The sequence below is a fragment of the Opisthocomus hoazin genome, chromosome 26 (genome assembly GCF_030867145.1).
Source record: "Opisthocomus hoazin isolate bOpiHoa1 chromosome 26, bOpiHoa1.hap1, whole genome shotgun sequence".
In the NCBI taxonomy this organism is placed as follows: Eukaryota; Metazoa; Chordata; class Aves; order Opisthocomiformes; family Opisthocomidae; genus Opisthocomus; species Opisthocomus hoazin.
This window is the reverse complement of record NC_134439.1, coordinates 5,496,026-5,519,617: the sequence shown is the minus strand read 5'-3', so window position 1 is coordinate 5,519,617 and position 23,592 is coordinate 5,496,026. Positions and strand designations below refer to the sequence as shown.

General features: G+C 67.2%; 2 protein-coding genes across 3 annotated transcripts; one reads left to right on the top strand and one right to left on the bottom strand.

Moving 5' to 3' along the window:
- Positions 1 to 2,750: 2,750 nt before the first annotated feature.
- On the bottom strand, positions 2,751 to 5,052 carry COPZ2 (coat protein complex I subunit zeta 2). 2 transcript variants are annotated; one of them, XM_075443538.1, is made up of 8 exons: positions 5,021 to 5,052; positions 4,387 to 4,455; positions 4,172 to 4,253; positions 3,980 to 4,071; positions 3,835 to 3,890; positions 3,542 to 3,619; positions 3,170 to 3,221; positions 2,751 to 3,087 (listed from the first exon to the last, which is right to left on the bottom strand). In XM_075443538.1, the coding sequence occupies exons 1-8, from the start codon at positions 5,036 to 5,038 to the stop codon at positions 3,001 to 3,003; spliced, it is 534 nt and encodes a 177-aa protein (XP_075299653.1). In that variant the 5' UTR covers positions 5,039 to 5,052; the 3' UTR covers positions 2,751 to 3,000. The 2 variants fall into 2 exon arrangements, with proteins under 2 accessions (XP_075299653.1, XP_075299652.1); XM_075443537.1 differs by having other exon boundaries at positions 4,982 to 5,045.
- Positions 5,053 to 8,824: 3,772 nt separating this feature from the next.
- Positions 8,825 to 19,032, top strand: NFE2L1 (NFE2 like bZIP transcription factor 1). The gene is made up of 7 exons (XM_075443621.1): positions 8,825 to 8,900; positions 9,497 to 9,664; positions 10,097 to 10,608; positions 14,233 to 14,448; positions 14,974 to 15,063; positions 15,447 to 15,608; positions 15,885 to 19,032. Exons 3-7 carry the CDS (start codon positions 10,099 to 10,101, stop codon positions 17,208 to 17,210), a joined length of 2,304 nt encoding a protein of 767 aa, XP_075299736.1. The 5' UTR covers positions 8,825 to 8,900; positions 9,497 to 9,664; positions 10,097 to 10,098; the 3' UTR covers positions 17,211 to 19,032.
- Positions 19,033 to 23,592: the final 4,560 nt, after the last annotated feature.

Genomic DNA, 23,592 nt, shown 5'->3' with positions numbered 1-23,592 from the left:
CACCCCCGCCACGGCCCCCCCCGCACCCCGGCACCCCCGCACCCCTGCCATGGTCACCCCGGCTCCGCGGCCCCCCAGCCACGGCCCCCCCGCCACTGCCACCCCGGCTTTGTCACCCACCTGGCACCAGCACCCCCGAGACCCCCGGCATTGTCACCCCCCCGGCACGGGCACCCTCGGGACCCCCGCCATGGCACCCCTGGCATTGTCACTGTCCCCACACACCTCCGGGACCCCCAACACCCCCCTCATTGTCACCCCCCTGTCACCGGCACCCGCTGCACCCCGCCATGACCACACCGGCTTTGTCACCCCCACGGCACCGGCCCCCCCCGGGACCCCCAGCACCCCCGACACTGTCACCCCTGGCATTGTCCCTCCCACCCGAGCGCCAGCACCCCCGGCCCCCCTGGAACCGGCACCCCCAACACCAGCACCCCCAACACCGGCACCCCCGGCACGGCCACCCTGTCACTGCCACCCCCCAGCAGGGCTGTCCCCCCCCGGTCACCCCCATCATCGCCCCCCAGACTCGGGGTCCCAGCTGGGGGGGGGGTGGAGCAAGGGGGTGACCTCAGTGCAGGGTGGCAGGGGACTGGGGTGACGTGGGGGTGGGGTGACAGGGGGTTGGGTGACAAGGGGTTGGGGTGACAGGGGGTTGGGGTGATGAGGGTTTAGGGGTGACATGGGATTGGGGTGACAGGGCTTTGGGGGTGACATGGAGTGGGGTGACAAGGCTTTGGGGGTATCAGGGGATTGGGGTGACATGGGATTTGGGTAACAGGGATTTGTGGGTGACATGGGATTAGGGTGACGTGGGATTGGGGTGACATGGGAGTGGGGTGACAAGGGTTTGGGGGTGACGAGGGTCCCGGTGGTCACTCTGTTCGTGGGTGGCAGGGGCCTGTGGGTGCCGTGGCCCCGGACGGGCAGGATTTTGGGGTGCAGGGCGGCACAGACGCAAGCAGCAAGGTCTTTTTTTGGGGGGGGGTGTCAGCGTGGGTCTGGGGGTGCCGTGACCTTGGGCTCGCAGGGCCCCCCCCCCCCCCCCGTGAGGGACATCTGGGGGGGTCCCCAGCCCCGTGAAGCCCCTTTGTCCCCGAGCCCGTCGCCTGTCGCCGCGCCTTTGTCCCCGTGTCACTTGGGGGGGGGGGGGGCACCAGCTGTCATGGCCGGGGGGGGCCTCGGGGCCTTCGCGCTCCTCCTCCTCCTCTTCTTTGTTCGCTCCCACGCTGGGGGCTGCCCGGGGCGGGGAGGGAGGAGGGATTCGGAGTTCCCCCCCCCCATGATGAGGCAGCCCCCTCCCCCCGGTAGCCTGCCCCCCCCCCCCCCCCCCCCCCCCCGACGGGGGGGTGTCGTGGTGGGGGGTTCTTGCCCCATCCATCCCTGGCCAGGGGGTCCCTGCGCTCGGGGTGACTCTGGGGTTTTTTTGGGGGAGGGGTCCCTGGGGCTGGGGGTCCCCAGGGTGGGAAATCACCTCCCCGCCCCCCCCCCCCCCCCCCCCCCCGCAGCCCCTGCCCCACGCCCCCAGTTTTGGGGCATGCGGCGGGGAGGGGGGGGGGTGTCCCGCCGAGCGCTGGGCTTTGTTGTCCCGGGGTGAGGGGGGCAGATCCAGGGCGGGGGGCAGCTGGGAGGGGGCTGCGAGCTCCTGGGGGGGGGGGGGCTAGGACCTGCCCCCCCCCCGGGGAGACGGGGGCCGTGGGGACACAAGGGTGCATTGGGGGAGGGGGCAGAGGGGGAGCTGTCTCGGGGGGCCCCCAGAGCAGTGGGGAAACCTGGGGGGGGGGGTGTGTGACGGTGGGGGGGCTGTGGGGGGGCTGTCCTACAGCAGGGGCGTCCCTGGGTGGGGGGGGATTGCCCGGGGGGCGGTGTCCCTATGATGGGGGGGGGGGGGGGGAGGGGGGTCGCTGGGACTGTGGGAGTCCCCAAGGATTTGGGGGTGCTCAAGGCGGGAGGGGGGGGCTGTGATGGGAGGGTCCCGGGCTGGGGGTGGTCCCGGGGCGGGCTGGTCCTGTGCTGGGGGGGGGGGGGGTGACGGTGCCGGGCTCTCCTCCCCTCAACGGCCGTCAGGGGGCGCTGCAGGATCGCGAATGCGCTGCCCAGGTAGGGGCGGGGCACCGGGGCAGGGCGGGGCTAAGGAGGGTAGGGGCGGGGCCATGTTCCGTATAAGGGGCGTGCCCGGCGCTGGGCGGGGCTATGCAAAGGCCGCCGTGGCCCCTCCAGGGAGCGGCGAGCAAGAGCCGCGCTGAGACCGCGGCGTTAGGGAGCGTCGCGCAAGAGGTGGTGGGGGTCTCAAGGTGGGGGGGGGGTGATCCCAAGGTGGGGGGGGTCCCTGCGCTGGTGCAGCGTGGCTGTGGCAGAGCAGGCCATGCCCACCTGCGGGTGCAAGCCCCATGGCTGCCCCACGCATGGGCACACACAGGTGAGTGGTGTTTGGGTGCCCGGCTGCGTGCACCCATCCCCACCCTGGGCATGGCCAGGGAGAGGGTGGGGGGCTCCTCTCCTCTTCACCCGGACCCCCGCTGCAACCGCGGGGTCCCACAGCCTTCCGCCAGCCCCAGACCACTGGGTGCTGGACCCCATCAGCCTGCGGTGGCTTGAAGCGACGAACCCGTAGAAAGTGGGATTTAACGGAAAACCCCATAAATGTCGTGTTTTCCTCCCAAGGAGCAGCACCGCAGAGCGAAGGAGCCCCCGGGGCCTGGCCTCACTGGGCTCTTTCGAGCAGCGGGCGGCAAGAGGACGCCAAACCGAGGAAGGAAAACTTTTATTTGTGGCTGGTTCTGGCTGGGAGCGAGCAGGAACGGCAAAGCAATTCTCCTTCATTAGCGCTTAATTTTTCCCTCGATATTATTAATGCCGGGGGTGGAATGGAGACCTGGCAAGGGGCTTCTGGAGGCTGCCACAGCCGGGAGCTCTGCGGCCGTGGCCAGACCCCAGCCCCTGCCCGTCCTGCCAGACCCCCGGCCCGGGGAAGGGTTTGCACCCCCTCGGTGCTGCCTATTCGTGGCCACCCGCGTCCCTCCGCTCTGAGCCCCCCGCCAGGTAGTCGAAGAGGACGAAGCCGTACGCCGCCGGCTCCGGGGCCTGGGGGGCAGAGAGGACGAGGCGGGTGGGCCGAGGCAGAGGAGGGTGGAGGAAGGCCATGGCGCGAGACGGCCGCACTCACCCGCAGGCTCAGCCGCCGGATCACTTGCTGTGGGTCGCTCTCCAGGATCACCCTGTGGAGCAGCGCGGTGCTGGCACCGTCCCTCCGGGACCCCCCCCGGCATGGCTGCACCACCGGTCCCCGTGCCTCAGTTTCCCTCCCTGCCCAAGGCCTGGGACGCCCTGACGAAGGCTCGAGGAAGAGCTGCCATGATGGCAGCAAACCAGGGTGCCTGGGTCCCCCTTGGCACCCCAACATGGTCCCACTTGGCACCCCGACATGGAGCCGGGGACGGGGCCAGCCCCTTCCCAGCACCCGGGAGGGCAATGCCACCCCCTGTCCCTGCAGCCCCCAGTGCTTGTCCCCCTCTGTCCCCCCCCAGCGAGAGCTCACCCCCTGTCCACGATCTCATCCACCACCAGGAAGGTCCCCTCCATGTTGTCCAGCAGCCAGCGCTTCTCCACCTCCTTCCTGCCAGCGGGAGACGTCGTGGTCACCGCCTGGGGTCAAGGGTGCTGGGACCTGGTCCCCCGCCATCCCAGAGCAGCGCTGGCCCCGTGTCCCCCCTCCCCGGGGTGTCGAGGGACAGGGGGTCTCACCCACGCCGGGTCCCACCACCCCGCGCCCTGCCTCAGTGTCCCCACCCGAGGCGCAGGGGTCTGGGGGGGCCAGCCCCGGGGTCTCACCGCAGGAGGTGGCCGAGGGCGTCGAGGAGGCAGGCGAGCACGGCCGACAGCATCAGCTGTGGGAGACGGGGGGGGCATCAGCGGGGCTGTGGGGGGGTCCCCGGGGCCGTGGGGCGTCCCCAGGGCTGCCCCCCACCCCCTTTACCTCGTTCTCCTGGCAGCCCCCCACCACGTAGAAGAAGAGGTCGACGCTGCTGCTGTAGACGATGGTGAGCCCCCCCAGAGAGGCGATGCCACCTGCATGGGGGGAGGGGGGACGCGGGATGGCGTCAGCCCCCAGCCTGGGGCCCCCACTCCCAGCATTAAACGGTGTCCCCCGGAGCGGGACCCCCCTCACCGCCCCCCCGCTGGCTCTCGCTGAAGATGCTCCTCTCGAAGGCCGCCCGCTCCTGGGCCGTGGGGAAGGTGCTGTCGTAGTACTGCAGGGATGGGGGGGGTCAGCAGGGATCCCCCAGAACCCCCGCCGGGACCCTCGTGTGGGGGGGGGAGATGGCTGAGCCAGGGTGAGCGGGGGGGGGGGGCTGGGGAAACTGAGGCAGGGCCCGGGTTCACCTTGGCCAGGAGCCGCTGCCCGAGGCTGTCGAGGATGAGCAGGGCCTTCACCGTGTACAGGGAGGGCTCCTGGGGGGGGCCCGGGGGGGCTCAGCCCCGCGGCGGGGCCGCCCCCCCACCCCCTCCCTGGATCCTCTCCCTTGGGCCCCCCCCCCCCCAAGGTCTGGATTTTGGGGATCCCCTTTGCCCCCCCCGTCCCGCCCCCGCTGACCCCCTGCTGCCCGTCCTGCCCCTCCCTTCTCCCCATTCCCCCCCATTTCTGGGTCCCTTCTTCTTCCCACTTCTCCCCTCACCCCCCCCCTCCCCCCCCCGTTTCACCACGGCCCTCCCCCTCCTCCCGCCCGCAGCCCCTTCCCCTCCCCTCTCCCCCCCCTTTGCCCCCCCGGACCCCTTCATTTATTTCCATCGCCCCCTCGTTTCCCCCCCCCCGGTGTGTGGTCCCCCCTCCGTTTTTCCCCCGTGTTTTTTTTTCCTGTGGGTTTCTCTCCCGTGTTTCCCCCCCGCCCATGTTTTCCCTCCCGTTTTTATCCCATTCCCCCCCGTCCCCGTTTCTCCCCCCCCGTCCCCCCACGAAGCTCCCGGCGGGGCTGCGAACCCCGGCTCGGACCCGCTCCCCGTCCCGGTCCGGCCGTACCGGCCCCGCGGGCTCCATGGTTCCCCCGGGCCCCCCCCCCCCCCCGCTGCCGTGCCCGCCCCCCCGGCCCGCCCCGCCCCCCTTCCCCCACCCCCCGCACCCCGGGCTCAGCCCCCGCAGGGCCCCCCTCCCAGTAAGGGAGAAACCGGGGGTCCCCCAGGCGGGGCTCCCGCACCCCACTGTGGTGGGGAATGGGGGGGACACGTGTGGCTGTGGGGGCTTTTCCCCCAGTCCCCCCCCCCCCCCCCGCACCCGGGCACCTCCTTTGGGAAAAGAACCAACCCGGGGGGGGGGCTGGAGGGGTGGATGGAGGCCAGGACCCCCACGCACCCCGAATTTGGGGGTTCAGGGAAGCCCCTGCGGGGGGGTAGGAACGCTCAGCAGTGGGGTGGGGGGCATCACCCCTCACCCAACCTCTGCTGCCTTTAATTTGGGGCGGGTGGGGGTCCTGGCAGCGGGTGCCCAGCTCAGCCCCCGCTCCAGTGGGCTCTGCGGGGGGTCGGTAACCCCCCAGCTGCCGTCAAGGGGTGTCCCGGCCATGGGGCATGGCCCCCCCCATGCCCCTGCTGCCGACCCCTGCCCTCCCCGGCGCCATTTCCCGGCGACCCACCGGCTGCACCCAAATCACCCCTGTTCGCTTGAACCTCCGGGGCTGGAGCCTTTCCCCACGGCGGGCGCTGAGCCCACGGGGGACGCCGGGCCACGGCCCGGGAGCGAGGGGCAGCGGGACATGGGGGGACAGCAGGACACCCATGGAGGGACAGTGGGACACGGAGGGACGACGGGACATGGAGGGGCAGCAGGATACACATGGAGGGACAGTGGGACACGGCGGGATGACGGGACATGGAGGGACAGCAGGACACACACGGCGGGGCAGCGGGACACAGAGGGATAGCAGGACACACATGGAGGGACAGTGGGACATGGAGGGACAGCAGGACATGGAGGGACGCTGCTCGCCCCAGCTCTCCCTCGCCAACCCCACCAAACCGGGGGGCAGATGGCCCATGCCCCCCTCCACAGCACGAGGAACCCCACGGCTTTCGCCCGCCCTAGGCAGAAGAGGGCCAGGAGCGGGGCAGGGCGCGGGGCCGCCTGCCAGCCCCCCAAATAGCCCCGCGGAGGGACACCAAAAATAACCCGGCGAGCGGCGGGCCGGCTCGGGTTGCTGGCCGGAGGCTGACCGCAGTGAGAGGGTTTGAGGCCGCTCCCCTGCACCCCTTCTCCCCGTGGGGTGCAGCGGGGGGAGACGGTGCCCGAATAACACCCACCAGCCAGGCCAGCCCCGCGGCAGACCCTCGGCGGCCATCGGCGTTGGCGGCACCCCCGGGTCTCGCACCCGGCGTCCAAGGTGCCGAGCGGCGGCTCTGGGCGTCGAGGCTCCGGTAATGGGGCCGTGCCTGCCCGCCGGGGCCGTTGCCTCAGCAAATTGCCGGTTGTGGCACGACGTGGGCCGCGGCCGCACCCCGGCTTTCGTGGGTGTTTCGCAGCTTGTTTTCCAGGAGGAGATTAGCGAGACGGAGCAGCTGTGGCAGAGCGAGCTCCTGACCCAAAATCGCTCGGATCTGGGCGCTTCCAGGCTCCTCGCCACCTTCCCCCGGCCGCTCCGCTCCCCTTCCCTGCCATCCTGGTCCCCCTGGATGCCCTGGCAGGGTTCAAGGCCAGGTTGGATCGAGCTCTGAGCACCCTGGGCTGGTGGAAGGGGTCCCTGCTCATGGCAGGGGGGTTGGAACCAGATGATCTTTAAGGTCCCTTCCAGCCCAAACCATTCTGTGATTCTGTGATCCCTGCTCGCAGCGTTGGGGCTCTTCGGGTGGGGTGCGCAGCCTGTCCCCCCCCTCTCAGCTATGTGCCAGGCTTAGTCCTTGCCGTGAAAAAAAAAGGGGGCTCTGCTGCTGCTGCTGCCGTGGGAAGACACCCCCGGCTGGGAAACCTCACCCCGCCGCGAGGCGTTGGAGCCCACGCTCATTTTCCACGGGTTTTTTTTTTCGGATGAACTATTGTCTCTGGCATCCTGTTTGTCCCGGCGAGTTTCTGGGGCAGGGAAGAGGGTGTCCGGGCTTGGCAGCTGCGGGTGCTGCGGCGTTGCAGGAATAGCAGGCAGGGGTGGTGCTGCCCGGCTGCCCCTCGCCCTGCAGGCACCGGTGTCGGTTTGGGCAGGAGGCCACGGAGTTGAGGGTTTTTACACCGACGCCGCTCCGTGCTTATTTATTGAAATTGTTGACAGAGCTCCCCTCGGTGATCTGCTGGTTGATCATCCCGGAGGGGCGAGGACGGGCCGGGGGGCTGACGCCCGCCCCGCTCCTGCGGCCGCTCACGGCACCTTTCCGCCTCCGCTCCTGCAGCTCTACCGGGAGATCCCAGCGCGTTTCATCGAGTGGCTTCAGAGCCACCGTCCACGCGTGCTGCTGGCATGGGCCCTCAGGCGCCCGGCGAGGTGCTTGGGACGAGCCACAGCCTCTCCCTCGCCTCCGCTGGGTGGTTACTGTCTCGACAGCCATCGAATGTCGCGACCTTGGTTTTTCGGTTAAGCTCAAACCGGCCGGCGGGTGCAGCCACGACGAGCGGCGCTCACGGGACGACCTGCGGACAGCACGGCTGTTGTAGGCTGGCAAGGGACAGCCAGGCACACGGACAGCCCCCGGCACGCGGCTGTGAGCAGCGCGACGGCGGCAGCTCTGCGCGGTGGGGAGCCCCGTCCCGCTCCCAGCACCCACACCTCGGGGTCTCCGATCCCCCCGGGGTCTCCCCCTCCCCGCGGCTCCCAGCCGGCGTGGGTCGGGGCTGGGAGCCGCCATTGGCACCTCCACCGCCGCAGGTGGGGAGCAGCGACCAGGAGAGCTGGCTCTTCCCAACCCGGGTGTAACGAGCGGGGCTACGCCGGCCGGGCACCCGCCGCGGCGTCAAATTAAAGACCTTTAATTAGCGAAGATCTGGAGCAACGAAGAATGCAAAGCACGGGGTGCGCAGGCAATGCCCCCGCTGCCCTCCCAGCCCCGCCACCGACCGGTGGCCAGGCCCGAGGCGAAGCCCCGCGCTCCAGGCGCCTGCGCGGGGCTGGGGACCCGCGAGGGCTGCGGGCGGGAGCGGGGCAGGGCCGTGCCCAGGCCGCGGCCCGAGGGCCCGCGGCAGTGCAGGGGAGGCCCCCGGGCCCCTCGGGTGGGGTGGGTGAGGCCCAGGAGCCCCCTCCCCGCCGCTGGCCCCATTGGGGTGAGGCCCTGCGGGAGGCCCCGAGCCCCCTCTGCCCCCCCGGGAGGTGGCGGGGTCCCCGGGGCCCTCACCGGGGAGGTGTCGGGGCCTGCGGGGCGATGGAGGCTCCGCCATGGCGGCCCCGGGCCTCGCCCCTGCGCTAAGGGCCTGGGGCGCCTGGTGCCATGGCAACAGCTGCGGGGCGAGGGGAGCGGTGTGCCTGCGCCTTAGGGATTGGTGCGCGCCGCTGCCAGTCAAGCGCCCAGACGGGCGGGTGGCTGCTGCTCGTCGTCTCATTGGGAGCTGCCGCTGTCGTTCGGCGGAGACTTCGCTTTCCATTGGGGGGGTTCCTTGTCACACAATAGTTGAGGGGGCGGGTTGCTTTGGCGCCCTGTTCGTCTCTGATTGGCCTAGGGCGCGGCCAGCGGGCCAAGCACGGGGGCCGTCGGCCCTCTCCGCGCGCCGATTGGCCGCTCAGCCTGCCCATCCAGCCGGCGGCGGGGGCGGGAAGAACGCCTCACCTCCTCCTACCATTGGCCCGCTGCTTTGTCCCGCCTCCCGTCCCAGCGCGCCGATTGGCCGGCGGCGCCGCGCGAGGCGGGAGGGGGAGGTGGTTGGGACAGGGCGGGGAGCGGGAGCGGGGCCGGCGGCGGCGGCGGGGCCGGGAGCGAGCGGCGGCGGCCAGCGGGTAGCAGCGGGCGGAGGGGCCGGGGCGGTGGCGGCGCGGCGCGGCGCGGTGCGGGCCGGGCCGGGCCGGGGGGCGCGGGGCGGGCGGGCGGGCGGCGCTGAGGGGACGGCGAGGCCGCGCGGGGTGGGGGGGGGGCGGGTCACGAGGCGCGGGGAGGGGAGGGGGGGCCTTAAAGGGCCCGCAGCGGGGAGGGGGCGGCGGGCGGCACATGGCCCCGCCGCCCCCCGCCCGGCAGCGCTGGGACCCCCCGGAAGCGGAGCGCGGGCGGCGCCGGGGCCCGGCGGCACCTCCCGGGAGGAGCCGGGCCGGGCGGGGCGAGCCCCGGGCCGGGGGCGTTTCTCCGCCCGTGGGACCCCCCCGGGCGGGTTGTTGCGGGGCCGGGGAGCGGGGCGGGAGACGGGGCTGGGTCCCCTCGGCGGGAGGGGGGGGAAGTTGACGCACCGGCCTAAGAATAGCCCGGGGAGGGGACGCGCCGCCGGTACCGGCGTCGAGGGGAACCCCGACTGGGCCTTGCCGTGGCAAACCGGCCCCGGGAGCGGGCGGGCCCCACGGGGTGGGTGCTGCCCCTGACACCCTCCCCCCCGGTTGTGTTTCAGAGGAGGAGGAGGAGGAGGAGAGCGCGGCCGGGACCTCTGCCTCGCCCGAGGCCCCTGCGGGAGCTCCGCGGAGCAGAGGAGGGGAGGAAGGAGCGGGCGGGGGGAGCCGACCCCGGCCCAGGGCAGCGGGGGGCTAAAGGCCGAGGCTGCATGTGGAGGTTTCGGACAGTAAGTGGGGGGGGGGGGGTCGGGGAGGGGAGGTGGTCCTGGAGGTGGATGCCCGGTCTGCGCTGGGAAACAGCTCTGAGGAAGAGGAGGGGGTGAGCGAGGTGGGGGGCTGGCTGCTGGGGGGTGGTTTTATTGCTTCTCGAGAGTTAAATCCTGAATTAACGCTCTGCTGGCCGAGCAGCGAGCTCCAGGATTTTCAAAGACGATCGAAGCCGTCCCGAAGCCTTCTTGAAACTTTCATCCTGTTGCTCGGCGATAGCTGGGACGCCGAAGTCGTCGCTTTATTTCGTGTGGAAGTGGGGCAGGGGAAAGGCAAACCCAACCAACCTGTTGTGCGGAGGCTTCATCAGGCGCTGGCGGTTTTGGGGTTTTGTTGTGTTGTTTTTTGTTTTTTTAATTCCTAAACCCTCCACCTGCCATCTCCTCCACCAGAAATGCTTTCTCTGAAGAAATACTTCACCGAAGGCCTCATCCAGTTCACCATTCTGCTCAGCTTGATTGGCGTTCGCGTGGACGTGGACACCTACCTGAACTCGCAGCTCCCCCCGCTCCGGGAGATCATCCTTGGCCAGAGCTCCGCTTACACCCAGACCCAGTTTCACAACCTGCGGAACACCTTGGACGGCTATGGCATCCACCCAAAAAGCGTAGACCTGGACTATTACTTCACCGCTCGCCGGCTGCTCAACCAGGTGAGGGCCCTGGACAGGTTTCGGGTGCCCACCACCGAGGTGAGCGCCTGGCTGGTGCACCGAGACCCCGACGGCTCCGTGGCCGGCGGCCAGCCCGGCGCCAGCATTGCCCTCGAGAACGGCAGTGGCCTGCAGGATGGTGGCAGTCCCGACAACGGGGTGAGGGAGAGCGGAGCCGAGCAGGGTTTCGGGGAAGAACTGGAAGATTTGGGAGCCGTGGCTGCCCCGGTGAACGGAGACCTGACCAAAGAGGTAGGCAGGACCTTCTTTTGCCTGTGGCGGGGGGAAGGGGAGCCCTCGGGGGGGGTTTGCCTGCTGGTACCCATCGGACGAGCGGTATTTTGTACGTTGTGGGCATTTAGCGCTTGGGAAAAGCAAGTCCCTGCTTGGGGACAGCGCAATGCCGAGTTATGGTCCAGTTGGAGGGCTCCAGGGGCACGTGCGGGGTGGTTTTCTCCTCTTGGTTGTTTTATTTTTGCTCTGACAGCAGCAGTGAGAGGGAGGGGGAGAGGTGCGGGGTCAGCGCCTCAACCCGCGTGCGTGGCGTTGCGTTGGGAAAGTGATGAAACGAGACTGGGAAACAAGCAGGGGCGTTGGGTGACGGCCCCGTCCCAGGTGCCGGGCGGGCGGTTGGGTTACTCGGTGCTGGAGCTCGTCCAGCGGAGATGTTTATTGCTCCGTGTTCGTCGCGGCGGGGTGGGGAGAGGCGAGCTGGAGAGCGGTTTTGTTTTTGCTGCCCGAGCCTTGCGCGGGCCGTGATGCAACGCCGCTCCCCGGGAGCCCCTGCTCATTTTTTTTTCCCTTCCTGGCACCGCTCTCTTTCTCGCGGCGCGTTCCGGGGGCACGTCGGCACCGATTCGCGGCGTCGGGTCCTTCCAGCGTCCGGTAAATCGCACCCGGGACGAGGTGCTGAGGCGTCTGGGCATGGGGAGAGCGGAACTGGGCGGCTGCCGCCCCGCTCCCCGCGGCGAGGGGTGGGCAGCTCCGCAGCGGGCGGCTGTCGCCCATGTCTGGGCCTTTTGTGGCGCGGCCCCAGCACGGCGGCCGGCGGGGAACCGAGCGAGGAAGGCGGTGGGAACGCCTGCGCGCCGGAGAGACAGAGGTGACGATCGTTCCGGGTCCGGCGTTGGCGGACGAGTGGCGGGATGCTGGGAGGGGGCCTGGGGGGGCATCTCCTGGTGCTGGAGGAGGGGAAAAACCCCCTTGAAAAGTGCGCTGGGCGCTGGCAGCCGGTGACCTTGGGGTGCCGAGGAGAGGAGCTGCGGTCGGGGGGACGCCAGGCAGGCGTTGGCACATTGGGCTGCTGCCCTGGTAACGGAGAGGGGTGATTCCCCGTCTCGGGGAAGAGCTCGGCGAAACGCCGGGCGCGAGGGCACGCGTGGCCCGTGGGTGCTCCCGGCCAAGGGCATCGGGTCTGCGGAGCCCTCCAGGCGCAGCACGGAAACCGGGATCAGGTTTTACAGAGAAACGCCGCGGATCGGAGCGGCGAGAGGCCGAGAACGCCGCTCTTTTCCACAGGCCTCTTTATTTCTGCCTTAAAATCCAATCCTGGTCGTCTGCCGAGCGCCGCTCTGGGGTGGGAATCGTGGGGCGCTGCGCCGTGGGCGGGTGTGGGGAGCCCCTTCCCCGATGTTCCGCTCTCCGTGCTCGCAGGTCTCCATTTTCCATCGTTTTTCCCCCCAAAAAGCCCGGCTTGGGCCGGAGGGGAGGGTGCTGGTGCCGCTGCCAGGCGTGCCGCGCTGCCTGGGAGCTCCCATCGTCGGCCGAGCCCGCCTCGCGCGCCCGCGTCACCACACCGTCGCATCACGCCGTCGCATCACGCCGTCGCGTCACACTGCCCTCGCTCCCCCCCCCCGGGGCCAGCCAGACCCTACCCGCGGCCGGTGCGACGCCTCGGAGCCCCCAGCCCGACCCCAAAGCCTTACCCCAGTGTGTGGGGGGGTTATTCCTATTATTTTTGTTCTTTTTAGTAATTTTATTATTTTTCATTTATTTTTGGGGTGTCTTTGGCTGGAACCGCGGCTCCCCGGTAAGTGCTGAGCAGCCGCCCAGCCTTCCCGACGGGAATATCGTGTGAGCCGGCACCTGCAGGGCCCGATCCTGCCCCCCCCCCCCTCCCCCCCATCACTCGTTAGGTGGCCGCTGACGAGGCGCGGGCGGCTTCAGGGCCGGGCTTTGGATTTTTCCATGATTTTTCCTGGCGCTGGGAACGCTGCGGCTTCCCGCGGGGCCCGGCGCGACCTTGCTGGGGGAATAACGGCGGTTTATGAATAATTTCAGGAGCCGGAGCGTGCCCGTGGGTGCGGCGTGGGGCTCCGGGGCGTTGCAGCTGGGGCAGGGGCTGCGGCGGGCGCTGGCCGACACCTTGGGAATCATCCAAAACGGGGAATTTTAGTTTGTTTTTTGATTTTTATTTAATTTATTGGTAATCCCCTCCTTGTTATCCCGGAGGCAGAGCCGGGTTTGGCGCTCCGCAGCATTGGGGGTGGGGAAGGCGGCGGCTCCGCTGCCCCGGGGGCCGCTTCCAGGGCGGGAGGACGCAAACCCGCGGGAGGCGCTAGGAGTTTGCGGGTGCTCAGCCCCGAGGCGCGATGAGTTTGCGGGTGCTCAGCCCGGCCCCGGTGGCAGAGCCCCCCCCCCCCCCCCCCCCCCCCCAAGCCGGGTCCGCGGGGGGTGGGGGGGTGTCGCATCCCCTCCTCGGGTTGTTACCGCCCGGTCCTGGGGCGGGTCCCCGGGGGTGGGGGGTTGCACCCCGGTTTCAGACCCCCTCCGTCCGGGGGAGCCCCCCAAGGTGACCCCGGCCCCGCCCGCCCCCCCCCCCCACGAGGACCCCGGCGGGCTCCGGTGCGGGCCCAGCGCGGCGCAGGGCGAGGCCGGGCCCGGGGCGGGGGGGGGTGGGCGGTCCCGCTAGACGCCGCGCGGCCGCTCCGCCGCTCGCCATTGGCCGACGCGACGTCCCCCATCGGCGACGATTGGTCGGGGCGGTGGCTCCCGGCGTCGCGGATTGGCGGCGGGGCGCCACCATCCGGGCGCGGGGGCGGTGTTCCGCGACCCATTGGTGGAGGAGGGGGGGGCGTGGCCAGACGCCGCCGCCACCGCCTCCACCGCCGCAGCCCGGCGGGGCGGGGCCCAGGGGTGGGCGGGGCTTGGCGGGCGCCGCAGCCAAGGTAACGGCGGGGGAGGGGCGGGCGGGGCGCGCCGCAGCCGGGCCCGGGCAGGGCGGCGGGACCCGATCCCGGCCCAGCCCAGCCCGGCCCGGCCGCTCCCGCCGCAGCGCGGCCCGCGGGCACCTGTGGCCGGTGAGGCGGAGAGGAGCTCGGCTCCCCGGCTGCCGCCCCGACCCGGCGATGCGTGCGCGGCGCCGCGCCCCGCTCAGCCCTCCCCGCCGCCTCCTCTTCCTCCTCCTCCTCCCCCGGGGACCATGATCGGCGTGCGCCGGCGGCCCGGGCGGCAGCTGGGGACATGAGAAAGGTACCGGGGCGAGGCGGGGGGGACAGGCGGGCTGCCGGGGTGCCCCGGTTTTGGGGGTGGGGTGGGGGGGGTTGCGGGGAGCCCGGTGGCGGCGGCTGAAGTTGCATCAGGTGGGTGGGAATGCGGGGATTTTCCTGCCGCCGCCCCCCCCGCCCCGCCCGTTACGCCAAGGGCTGGGATGGCACCGCGGAGCTGATGCAAAGGCGGCCGCGACCCCCCCCTTCCCCGGCACCGGGGAGCCCAGCCCTGGCCTCGCCCCCCCCCAGCCACCCGCAGAGCCCCGGGGTGGGGGGACGGCGGGCGGAGGAGCCCGGTGGGTCGGTCCGGGCGGGGGTCCCCGGGGTGGGGGAGGAGGGGGGGGACACCCCCTGCCCCGGGGCTGAGGGGGTCCACTCTGTCTTGCAGGACATCGATCTGATTGACATCCTGTGGAGACAGGATATTGATCTCGGCGCTGGGCGAGAGATTTTTGACTACAGCCACCGGCAGAAAGAGAGCGAAGTGGACAAAGAGCGGAGCGATGGGAGGGAGCGCGGGGACGGCTGGAGGAGCGCAGGGAGCGAGGTCCTGGACAGAAACCTGCTAGTCGATGGAGAGACCGGGGAGAGTTTCCCTGCGCAGGTAACGGCCCCGGGCCGGGGTCTGCGCCCACCGCCGTGCTCCTGGCGAGCTGCGCCGCGCGTGACTCGGCCTCGGGGGTCTGCTGAGTGGCGGGATAAGGGTTTGCCTGGGTGGGCGAGCAGACTCGATGCTGGGAAAGCGCGGGCTGGCTGCAGGGCTGGGGAGCCGCAGCGAGGCGGGCAGGGCAGTGGCCATGTCACCCTCAGCAGGGTGGTTGGACAAGGGTGGCTGGTGCTCGCCGTGCCGTTCGGTCGCTGGCAGAGGTGGTGGCAGGTGCTGGGTGCCCCCCAGCCTATAGCCAAGACCTGGTGCTGGCTGTGGGTGAGGCTCGTCGGGCACAGAGCCCCTTTCCTTCCCCGCTGCACTCGGGGGCTGCTCTGAGGCTCGCTGGAGCCGGAGGATGGAGCCTGCGAAGCACTGGGTGGGGCCTCTGGCTCTTTTTGGATGTGCCGTAATAAAGCCCTGCTGTAAGAAGCTCGTTTCTCACCGCCATCTCCCTAATCTGTCGCTTGTGTTCCGCCTCAGGTGCCCGGTGTGGAGGATCAGACAGCCCTGTCCCTGGAGGAGTGCCTTAGGCTGCTGGAGGCCACCTTCCCTTTCGGGGAGAACTCAGAGGTGAGTGGATGGGGCCACAGCTTCTGCCCCTTGGCCCATCCGGAGGCAGCAGCATCTCCCCTTCGCTCGCCGGGGTTTCCGTGCCTCGTTACCCCTAGCCCAGAGCGCAGAACCGGCAGTGAATTGGGTTAGCCTGCTCCGGGAGGCTCCAGGCATCGTGCCTGCGAAACGAGTCGGGGGGGGGTGGGGGTGGTCACAATTAATTAAAGACTTCGGCCTTTGCTTCTAATTAGTTCGTAATGAACTGTGGAGGGATAACGGCAACCGGTTTGCTTTGAACAAAGGCGAAGCGATGGCCGGCGCGGAGGTGGGAGGGCGTTTGGGATGGCTGCCGCCCTGGCCGTGGCTCAGCAGCCGGCACTGACTCGGCCTCACGTGGTTAGTTTCCAGCTGCGGATGTCTCCGCCCTGAGCGAAGCCGTGCCCGGCGAGAGCAGGCCCGTGGGCATCCAGACCAGCCTGCTGTCCCCTCTCCTGGCCGAGACCGAGTCGCCCTTCGATCTGGAGCAGCAGTGGCAGGACCTCATGTCCATCATGGAGATGCAGGTGAGCTCGGGGCGTGGTGGGGCTCTTCCGCTTGGGTTTAGGTTTGATGGCTGTGCCAAGCGCCCGATTCCTGGCCGGTGGTGGCTTGGGGTGCTGCTGTGCCACCCATGTAGGGGTGCTGCTGCCTCAGCCCTCCCGCAGCCGGCGGCTGATGCTGGGCCGAGCTCCGTCCTGGGATCCGGAAGCGTTGTCCCGGCTCTGGCCAGGAGCGAAGGGCACCGAGGAGAGGCAGGGCTCGAGCGCGGATCCTTCACCGAGCTGTCGCGTCTCTTCCAGGCTATGGAAGTGAACAACACGACTGCTGAAACCCTGTACAACGGCACGAGCGGAGACCTGCTGGCGTCTAACTACAGCCTGGCTCCGAACACTCCCATCAATCAGAATGTCAGCCTGCATCAGGCCTCGCTGGGCAGCTGCTCGCAGGACTTCTCCCTCTTCAGCTCGGAGATCGAAAGCCCCTCCATGGCCGGCAGCTCGGCCCTGCTCCAGCTGGCGCCGGACAACTCCACCGGCCTCAACACCACCTTCGGCTCCACCAACTTGAGCGGCATCTTCTTCCCTCCGCAGCTGAACGGCACGGTCAACGAGACGGCTGGCCCCGAGCTGCCGGACCCGCTGGGCGGTCTGCTGGACGAAGCCATGCTGGACGAGATCAGCTTGATGGACTTGGCAATTGAAGAGGGCTTCAACCCGGTGCAGGCATCGCAGCTGGAAGAGGAGTTCGATTCTGACTCAGGTCTTTCTCTGGATTCTGGCCACAGTCCTGCTTCCCTGAGCAGCTCGGAAGCCTCCTCCTCCTCCTCCTCTTCGTCCTCATCCTCTTCCTCCTCGTCGTTTTCGGAGGAAGGAGCCGTCGGCTACAGCTCAGACTCTGAAAACGTGGACTTTGAAGAAGCGGAAGGGGCGGTTGGATACCAGCCAGAGTACAGCAAGTTCTGCCGCATGAGCTACCAGGACCCGTCGCAGCTCCACTACTTGCCTTACCTGGAGCACGTTGGCCACAACCACACCTACAACATGGCACCGGGGGCCCTGGATCCCGAGGAGCCCAAACCGCCCGGCGCGGGGAAGAAGAGCAGCAAGGAGAAGCCGTCCGAGTTCCTGGATAAGCAGATGAGCAGGGACGAGCATCGCGCCAGGGCCATGAAGATCCCCTTCACCAACGACAAGATCATCAACCTGCCCGTGGAGGAGTTCAACGAGCTCCTCTCCAAGTACCAGCTCAGCGAGGCGCAGCTCAGCCTGATCCGTGACATCCGGAGGCGAGGCAAGAACAAGATGGCCGCCCAGAACTGCCGCAAGAGGAAGCTGGACACCATCCTCAACTTGGAACGGGACGTCGAGGACTTGCAGCGGGACAAGTCCAAACTGCTCAGGGAGAAGGTGGAGTTCCTCAAATCCATCCGCCAGATGAAGCAAAAGGTGCAGAACCTCTACCAAGAAGTGTTCGGCCGGCTGCGGGACGAGAACGGCCAGCCCTACTCCCCCAGCCAGTACGCCCTGCAGTACGCCAGCGACGGCAGCGTCATCTTGATACCCCGCGCCGTGGCCGAGCAGCAGGCCCGGCGGCAGGAGCGGAAGCAGAAGGACCGGAGGAAGTGAAGGGACGGCGACGTGGAGGAGTGGGACACTCGCTCAAGTGAGAACTGGAGAAGGGCTGAGCCTGGAAGGACTTGGAGGGACTTTCATGCCTTCTTATCCGATATATCTTCTCAAAAAACAAAAACAAAAAAAATGGTGACTGCTGCCGGGCGGGTGCGCGCGGAGAGACGGCGGGAGCTGCGTTGTGAGGGCTCGCGGCGGGGAGGGACGGGGAGGAGCGGCCCCCGCGCTGGCGAGCCGGGCGCCTGCCGCAGCCTGGAATCCTTTGGGCGCAGGGAAGGAGCCGGCGTCGCCGGGGGTGAGATTGGCAGAGGCGGAAAAACTACTGTTAGGAACTGGCTTTAAATAAGAAAAGAGATTTAAGCGACTGAACTTCAAACAAGTTATAGGAGAGACATTTTTCTGAACTTCCAAAGTTCTGTGATTTCAGGTAGTTGGGGTTTTTTTTCCTTTTTTTTTTTTTTTTTTTTTTTGTTTTTTCTCCTTTTCCTGAACCAGTTTTGACATCGGTGTGTGTGATCCGATCCGACTTAACTCCAGCTTAACCACCCTCCCTTCCTAGATCAGACCAGCGCACACAGGGCAACGCAAGTGCTGTGGCTTCCATTAACCCTTTCCAGTCCGTGGAAGCTCAGAGCGGGCTCACGGAGACCTGGTCCCCCTACGTGCGGAGGAGCTGTGACGCCTCGGGGAGGGGGGGGCATGCAGAGCTTTTAGGATTTTTGAGAGATGGGGGGGTCTGGAGCTGGAGAGGGTGAACAGAACCAGCTACGCATCCCCCGCCGCCCTCGGAGCACGTCGCTGCCGCCGTGCCAGGCCGGCAGACGCAGCAGCCTGCATGCGAACGCTGCCCAGCTGGGGAGGGCGGCCGGCAGCCCCCCGCTCAGCGTACAGCACGAGGGGAGCATGGGGGGGTCCCACCCCAGGCCGTGGGCTCCTCACTTGTAGAAATTAAGACAGCTGTTAGGATTCCTGTTTCTTAACCGCGCTTTGATTTTTGTTTTTTATTTTTTAGGGGCTTCCGCCCTGTTTTTCCCGATAGGGTCTAGAGTGCTTGTGTTGAGTAAAAGGGAGAAGCCCAAACCTTCAAAGCTGCTCAATGTTCTCTTTGCCATAAAGACTCAGTGTAATCGTGTGATCACATTATAGGATTCTCTTCTGTCCCCAGGTGTTGGTCTGACTTCCTTTGTTTTCAGGAGGGGGGGGTGGGGGTAGTGCCTTGATCACTGTCGGTCTCTGCCACGGAGACCATCCTAGAAGCTGTATTTCCAATATAGCACAGCTGGGAGCGTACGGACTTTACCAGCAACTGAAAAAAGCGTTAAAACAAGAAAAAAAAAAAAAAAAAACAAATCACAAAACCCGGCTTTTCCGAGCCAGTCCTGTGCGTGTGATACGGGGCGAGGGCGGCGCGGCGGAGGGGAGATGCGGGGTTGGTAACTCAAGGGAAGGAAACCCGGTGCGGCAGGAGCGAGGCCTGGAGCTGCGGCGAGGGAGGATGCCCGGCCGCGGGAAGCACGGTTGGATCTTGGCGCGCGTGGCGGGGCCTTCGCCGCGGCCCCCACCGGCGTGGGACGGGGTCACCGAGCCCCCGGCGGGCTCTCCCCTCCCCAGCGCCGGCGATTCAGCGGCTTTACTTACGCACGAGACGAAGCACAAGTGGTGGCGATGGGGGTGTGGGGAGGTTGGAAGGGAGCCCTGCGTGTATGTTTTAAATTATTTTTCCTCTTAGAAACTTTTATTTTAATGATCTGTGACCTGTCAGGGAAAGAAGAGAGATTGTGTGAGCACAGGACAAAAATAAAACGGCTTATTCACTGTACGAGCATTGGTTCTGTGGATTTTTTTAATTTTTATTTTTATTTTTGTGAAAGATTAAGCAAGTCAGGGAACCGAAACGGCCTCTCCAGTGGCTCCTTCTCCCCCGCGGTGGCTCCTGGCTCTCTGCTGCTGCACGGGGCTGGGAGCGGGTCGGCTTTGCCCCTGGCGCGGGGCTGGGGAGGGAGCTGCTGTCGCCCCAGCCCGCGGGGAGGCAAATGAAAGGCTCCTTGTTGGTGGGAAATGGGCAGCTCGGGCTCGGCTGCTTTTTTCCTCGCTTCACAGGAGCAGTTTCTTACAGAACGCTGAGGAAAAGTGTGGTTCTGGTTAAATCTGCAGCTGCGCCGGCGTGGGTCCCTCAGCCAAAGCCACCAAAGTCGCCGTGGTTCAAAGCGTGTGGCCGTGCTCGGAGCTGCCTTGGCACAGCCCAGGCCCCCTCCTCAGCGCTTCAGCTCGGTGTTCGCCTTCCTCTTGGCCGAGCAAACGCCATCGGCGCAGCTCGAACCCTTCCCGAGCCCCAGCCAGGCCCCACCGGTTTCGGCTGTCACGCTGGGTACGGAGCCAAACTTTATTCACTCATGAGTGTATTTATATCGGGCTCTGCAGGCCGGCTCCTGCCCTGTCCCTGTCCCGGTGGGGCTCAGCGCTGCCCCGCGCCACGGCCATCCCCACCTCGCTGCCTGCTGGCCTTGGCAGCACTGGGAAGGGCTGGCTGGGCGCCTGCACTGGCTCCAGCCCGTTTCGCAGCCCTGCTCCCCACGCAGAGCCGGGTCCACAGCCAGACCCCGGCTCAAGGGCTCCCCAGTTCAAGAAAGATGAGGAGCTACTGGAAAGAGTCCAGCGGAGGGCTACGAGGATGAAGAGGGGACTGGAGCATCTCTCCTACGAGGAGAGGCTGAGGGAGCTGGGCTTGTTCAGCCTGGAGAAGAGAAGGCTGAGAGGGGACCTTAGAAATGCCTCTAAATATCTGCAGGGTGGGTGTCAGGAGGATGGGGCCAGACTCTGTTCAGTGGTGCCCAGCGACAGGACAAGGGGCAACGGGCACAAACTGAAGCAGAGGAAGCTCCAGCTGAACCCGAGGAAGAACTTCTTCCCTCTGAGGGTGACGGAGCCCTGGCCCAGGCTGCCCAGGGAGGCTGTGGAGTCTCCTTCTCTGGAGATATTCCAGCCCCGCCTGGCCGCGGTGCTGTGCAGCCTGCTCTGGGTGACCCTGCTTGGGCAGGGGGTTGGGCTGGGTGACCCCCAGAGGGCCCTGCCAACCCCGACCATTCTGTGATTCTGTGCAGGGCAGCCTGGGACTTCACGGCTCTGCTGTGCGAGGGCAGACCTGAGGGCAGGGGCTGGTCGGACGCTGGGCTGCTGCTGAACACCGCTGGCTCAGGCCAGGCAGACGCCCAGGCCCTGCGGCAGACGCCGTGTGCGGCTCAGCCGAACGTCCGGGGATGGAAAACTGCTCTCAGGAATGGCCGACGCGGCAGCGAGAGGCTGGGTGGTGCTGACCCGCTGCGCTTCGAGCAGCTTTCCCGGCAGCTCAGCACCGCTGGGTATTTTTAAGTTACAGCTGCCGTTCCCTAAGGCTTTAATACCCACCCCCTTATCAGCACTGCTGCTTGTAGGCGCTGCCTTTTCTCATCTGGCATCACTGTTATGTAGCAGTTCCTGCAGCCCTGCGCTGAGACTTCAGCAGAATCTATCGGTGAAAGCCAAGCTGCTGCTTTGGGGTCACCAAGGCCTCGTGCCCAGCACCTCCAGGCAGAAAGCACCCTCTCTGCTCCCCGCCGGGTCTTCCACCGGCGTTCCCGCGGGGCAAATGTCATTTTCCTGGGGCTTGAACCTCTCCTTACGGGACTGGAAGAGTTCGTCTCCTCCTGCTGCCGGCGCTGAGCCCAGGCCAGCTCTGTGCATGGCAACAGCTCAGCCAAGGGGAGCGCGAAGCATTAAAATACGCACGCGGCGGTGCTTCCCGCCTCTCCTCCTGGGCTCTAGGGTATTTATTCCAGATCCTCCTTCAGGGGCTGTTTTAGAATGCAATCCCGTCTTGCAAAGAAAAACCTGCAAGTCTCTCCCTGGCCCCGGCGATGCTGAGACCCCCGCGGGGTCACTGCCCCCTCCTCAGCTGGAGAAGGGATGCCGGGTCCGGAGTGTGCACCTCTTTCCATCTCCGCTCCTGCGCCCAAACACAGGCACGACCCCACAGGAACCCACCATCTCCCTGCCAGGAGGCTACGGGCGAGCGCAGCGCCGACCCCGGGCCTCCACTGCGGCTTCGGAGCACACGGCCACGCCGGGAACCGGCTGACAACAACCCCCTCCCCTCCAGCCCCCTGCCCACGTCCGTGCCAGGCAGCTGGGCACCGGCCTTCTGCGGGTAGCGAGGAGGGACGGGCGAGCAGGAGCTTCCCCAGCTCCTTCCCGCTGCGGCTCGCACGCCCCTCGCCTCCCGGCGCAGGCTCTCTGCCAGCCCGGCGTCAGGTGAAGAGCCGAGCTTTCATTTTTCCGAAGCAGAAAGCACTTAGCCCCCGGCGGGGCCTTGCGCCTCTGATCTCGGCGAGAGCTGCGGCTCGGCGGCCCTTTGAACCAAGCCCTTGGCGTGGCTGTCAGGCAGCCTCACGCCAGCATGCGCACTGCCCGGGATGTACCCTGGTTTCACAGAATCCCAGCATGGCAGGGGTTGGCAGGGCCCTCTGTGGGTCACCCAGCCCAACCCCCTGCCCAAGCAGGGTCACCCAGAGCAGGCTGCACAGCACCGCGGCCAGGCGGGGCTGGAATATCTCCAGAGAAGGAGAATCCACAGCCTCCCTGGGCAGCCTGGGCCAGGGCTCCGTCACCCTCAGAGGGAAGAAGTTCTTCCTCGTGTTCAGCTGGAGCTTCCTCTGCTCCAGTTTGCGCCCGTTGCCCCTTGTCCTGTCGCTGGGCACCACCGGAAAGAGTTTGGCCCCATCCTCCTGACCCCCACCCTGCAGATATTTAGAGGCATTTCTAAGGTCCCATCTCAGCCTTCTCTTCTCCAGGCTGAACAAGCCCAGCTCCCTCAGCCTCTCCTTGTAGGAGAGATGCTCCAGTGCCCTCATCATGACCTGTCCAGGTCACGCTGGACGGCAGCACAGCCTCCTGGTGTATCCACCACACCTCCCAGTTTAGTGTCATCAGCAAACTGGCTGAGGGTACGCTCTAACTCTTCATCCAGGTCATTGATGAAGAAGTTAAACAAGACTGGGCCCAGTACTGACCCCTGGGGGACACCACTGGACGGAGGAGCTGCCTCTGCCCTGCCCCGCTGCAGGTCCAGCCAGGAGCAGCCAGCTGGGGAAGACCACCATGCCATCACCCACAGATCGCTGAGCGCGTTACGAGGGTCCTGAGACTATTTTCCGGCGCCTCGGTTTCTCGAGGTGAGCCGTTCTGCTCACCCAGTGCCACAGCCAGAGACCGGCGGTGCCCGGAGACCCAGCGCCTGCCCGCGGCTCACGTGGGAGCCCCACGTTCTCGGCACGGCTGCAGACCCAAGCCCAGCACGGAGCAGCGCGTCTCTTCCAGCTACCTGCTGCGATCGATCGCCCCAGAGCCTCCCTAGGGAATCGCAGCCTTCTTACGTTCAATTAAGTGGACGTTACCCCTTCCATCTCTAGTGATTAATACAGGTTTAATTGCTGCTTCTGCTGGCTGCTGGGGCAGGGCAGACATTTCACCGTCCCGCTGGGTACAGGCTGGGCTGTTGCGAATAACCTGGAGCTCAACCGGCTGCAGTTTTGCAGCCCTGAGTGCCAGCGAGGGGCTGGCAGAGCCCCCGTTCAGCCCTGACCACCGCCATAACCTCCCCGCCTCTCCTTGCTCCGTCCTGCAGCACACAACGACCAGGAACCTCCGAGCCAGGACCCACCATCCTCGTGCGGGAACGCTTCAGCCCGCTCTGCCGCCCGTCCCGCTGCGCGGAGCGTCGGCTGGGCTGAGCAGGGGGGGACGGCTCCGCTCTTCCCCTCGCACAAGAGCTTGTGGCCTTCAGCAAGTCCGTACCGAGACTCGAGCGAGGCCACCTCCATCAAACAGTCCCCAGAAGCACTGCCAGAGCTTTCCGTAAGCGCAGGGTGACAAGGTCCGCTCAGCATCCCGACGCGAATCGGAGTTAAGATCACTTACCCCACCTCTGGCGCCCGGTCCTGGCTAGAGCACACGCAGCGCACGCTCCCGGCTCGCGCGGCGTCTGGCTACGCGGAACGAGGTCCCGCAGCCCCACAAGTCCTCGTGTCTCCAGGGGTGAGCCTCGACTCGGGCCTCTACACGCTAACCTCTACGACACTTCTCTTCTCCAGGTGGAAGTCAAGATAAATCAGACCCTGCTGTCAGCGGCTCCAAAGCTCCTGCTGCTGTCGACACCCAGACCGGAGCCAGCGGCTACGCCGGGCCGCAGCAGGGCCAACCTTGCTCAGAGGCAGCCACGAGCGCAGGCTGTCTTCCCTCCGTGACCTGCTCTACACCTCGTCACTCATCTCACGCACAAAGAGCTGGAGGAAGGAGCAAGGTAGAGAAGAAAAAAATCAGGATTATAAATCTAAAATTTTATTGA

Coding starts and splice junctions, on each gene's coding strand:
- COPZ2 (XM_075443537.1), bottom strand. CDS start 5,038: ATGGAGCCCGCGGGGCCGGTACGGCCGGACCGGGACGGGGAGCGGGTC. Junction 4,072..4,171: donor CGAGAGCCAGCGGGGGGGCG/GTGAGGGGGGTC, acceptor CCCCCCATGCAG/GTGGCATCGCCTCTCTGGGG. Junction 3,088..3,169: donor TCCGGCGGCTGAGCCTGCGG/GTGAGTGCGGCC, acceptor TCTGCCCCCCAG/GCCCCGGAGCCGGCGGCGTA.
- NFE2L1 (XM_075443621.1), top strand. CDS start 10,099: ATGCTTTCTCTGAAGAAATACTTCACCGAAGGCCTCATCCAGTTCACC. Junction 10,609..14,232: donor ACGGAGACCTGACCAAAGAG/GTAGGCAGGACC, acceptor TCTGTCTTGCAG/GACATCGATCTGATTGACAT. Junction 15,609..15,884: donor TGTCCATCATGGAGATGCAG/GTGAGCTCGGGG, acceptor CGTCTCTTCCAG/GCTATGGAAGTGAACAACAC.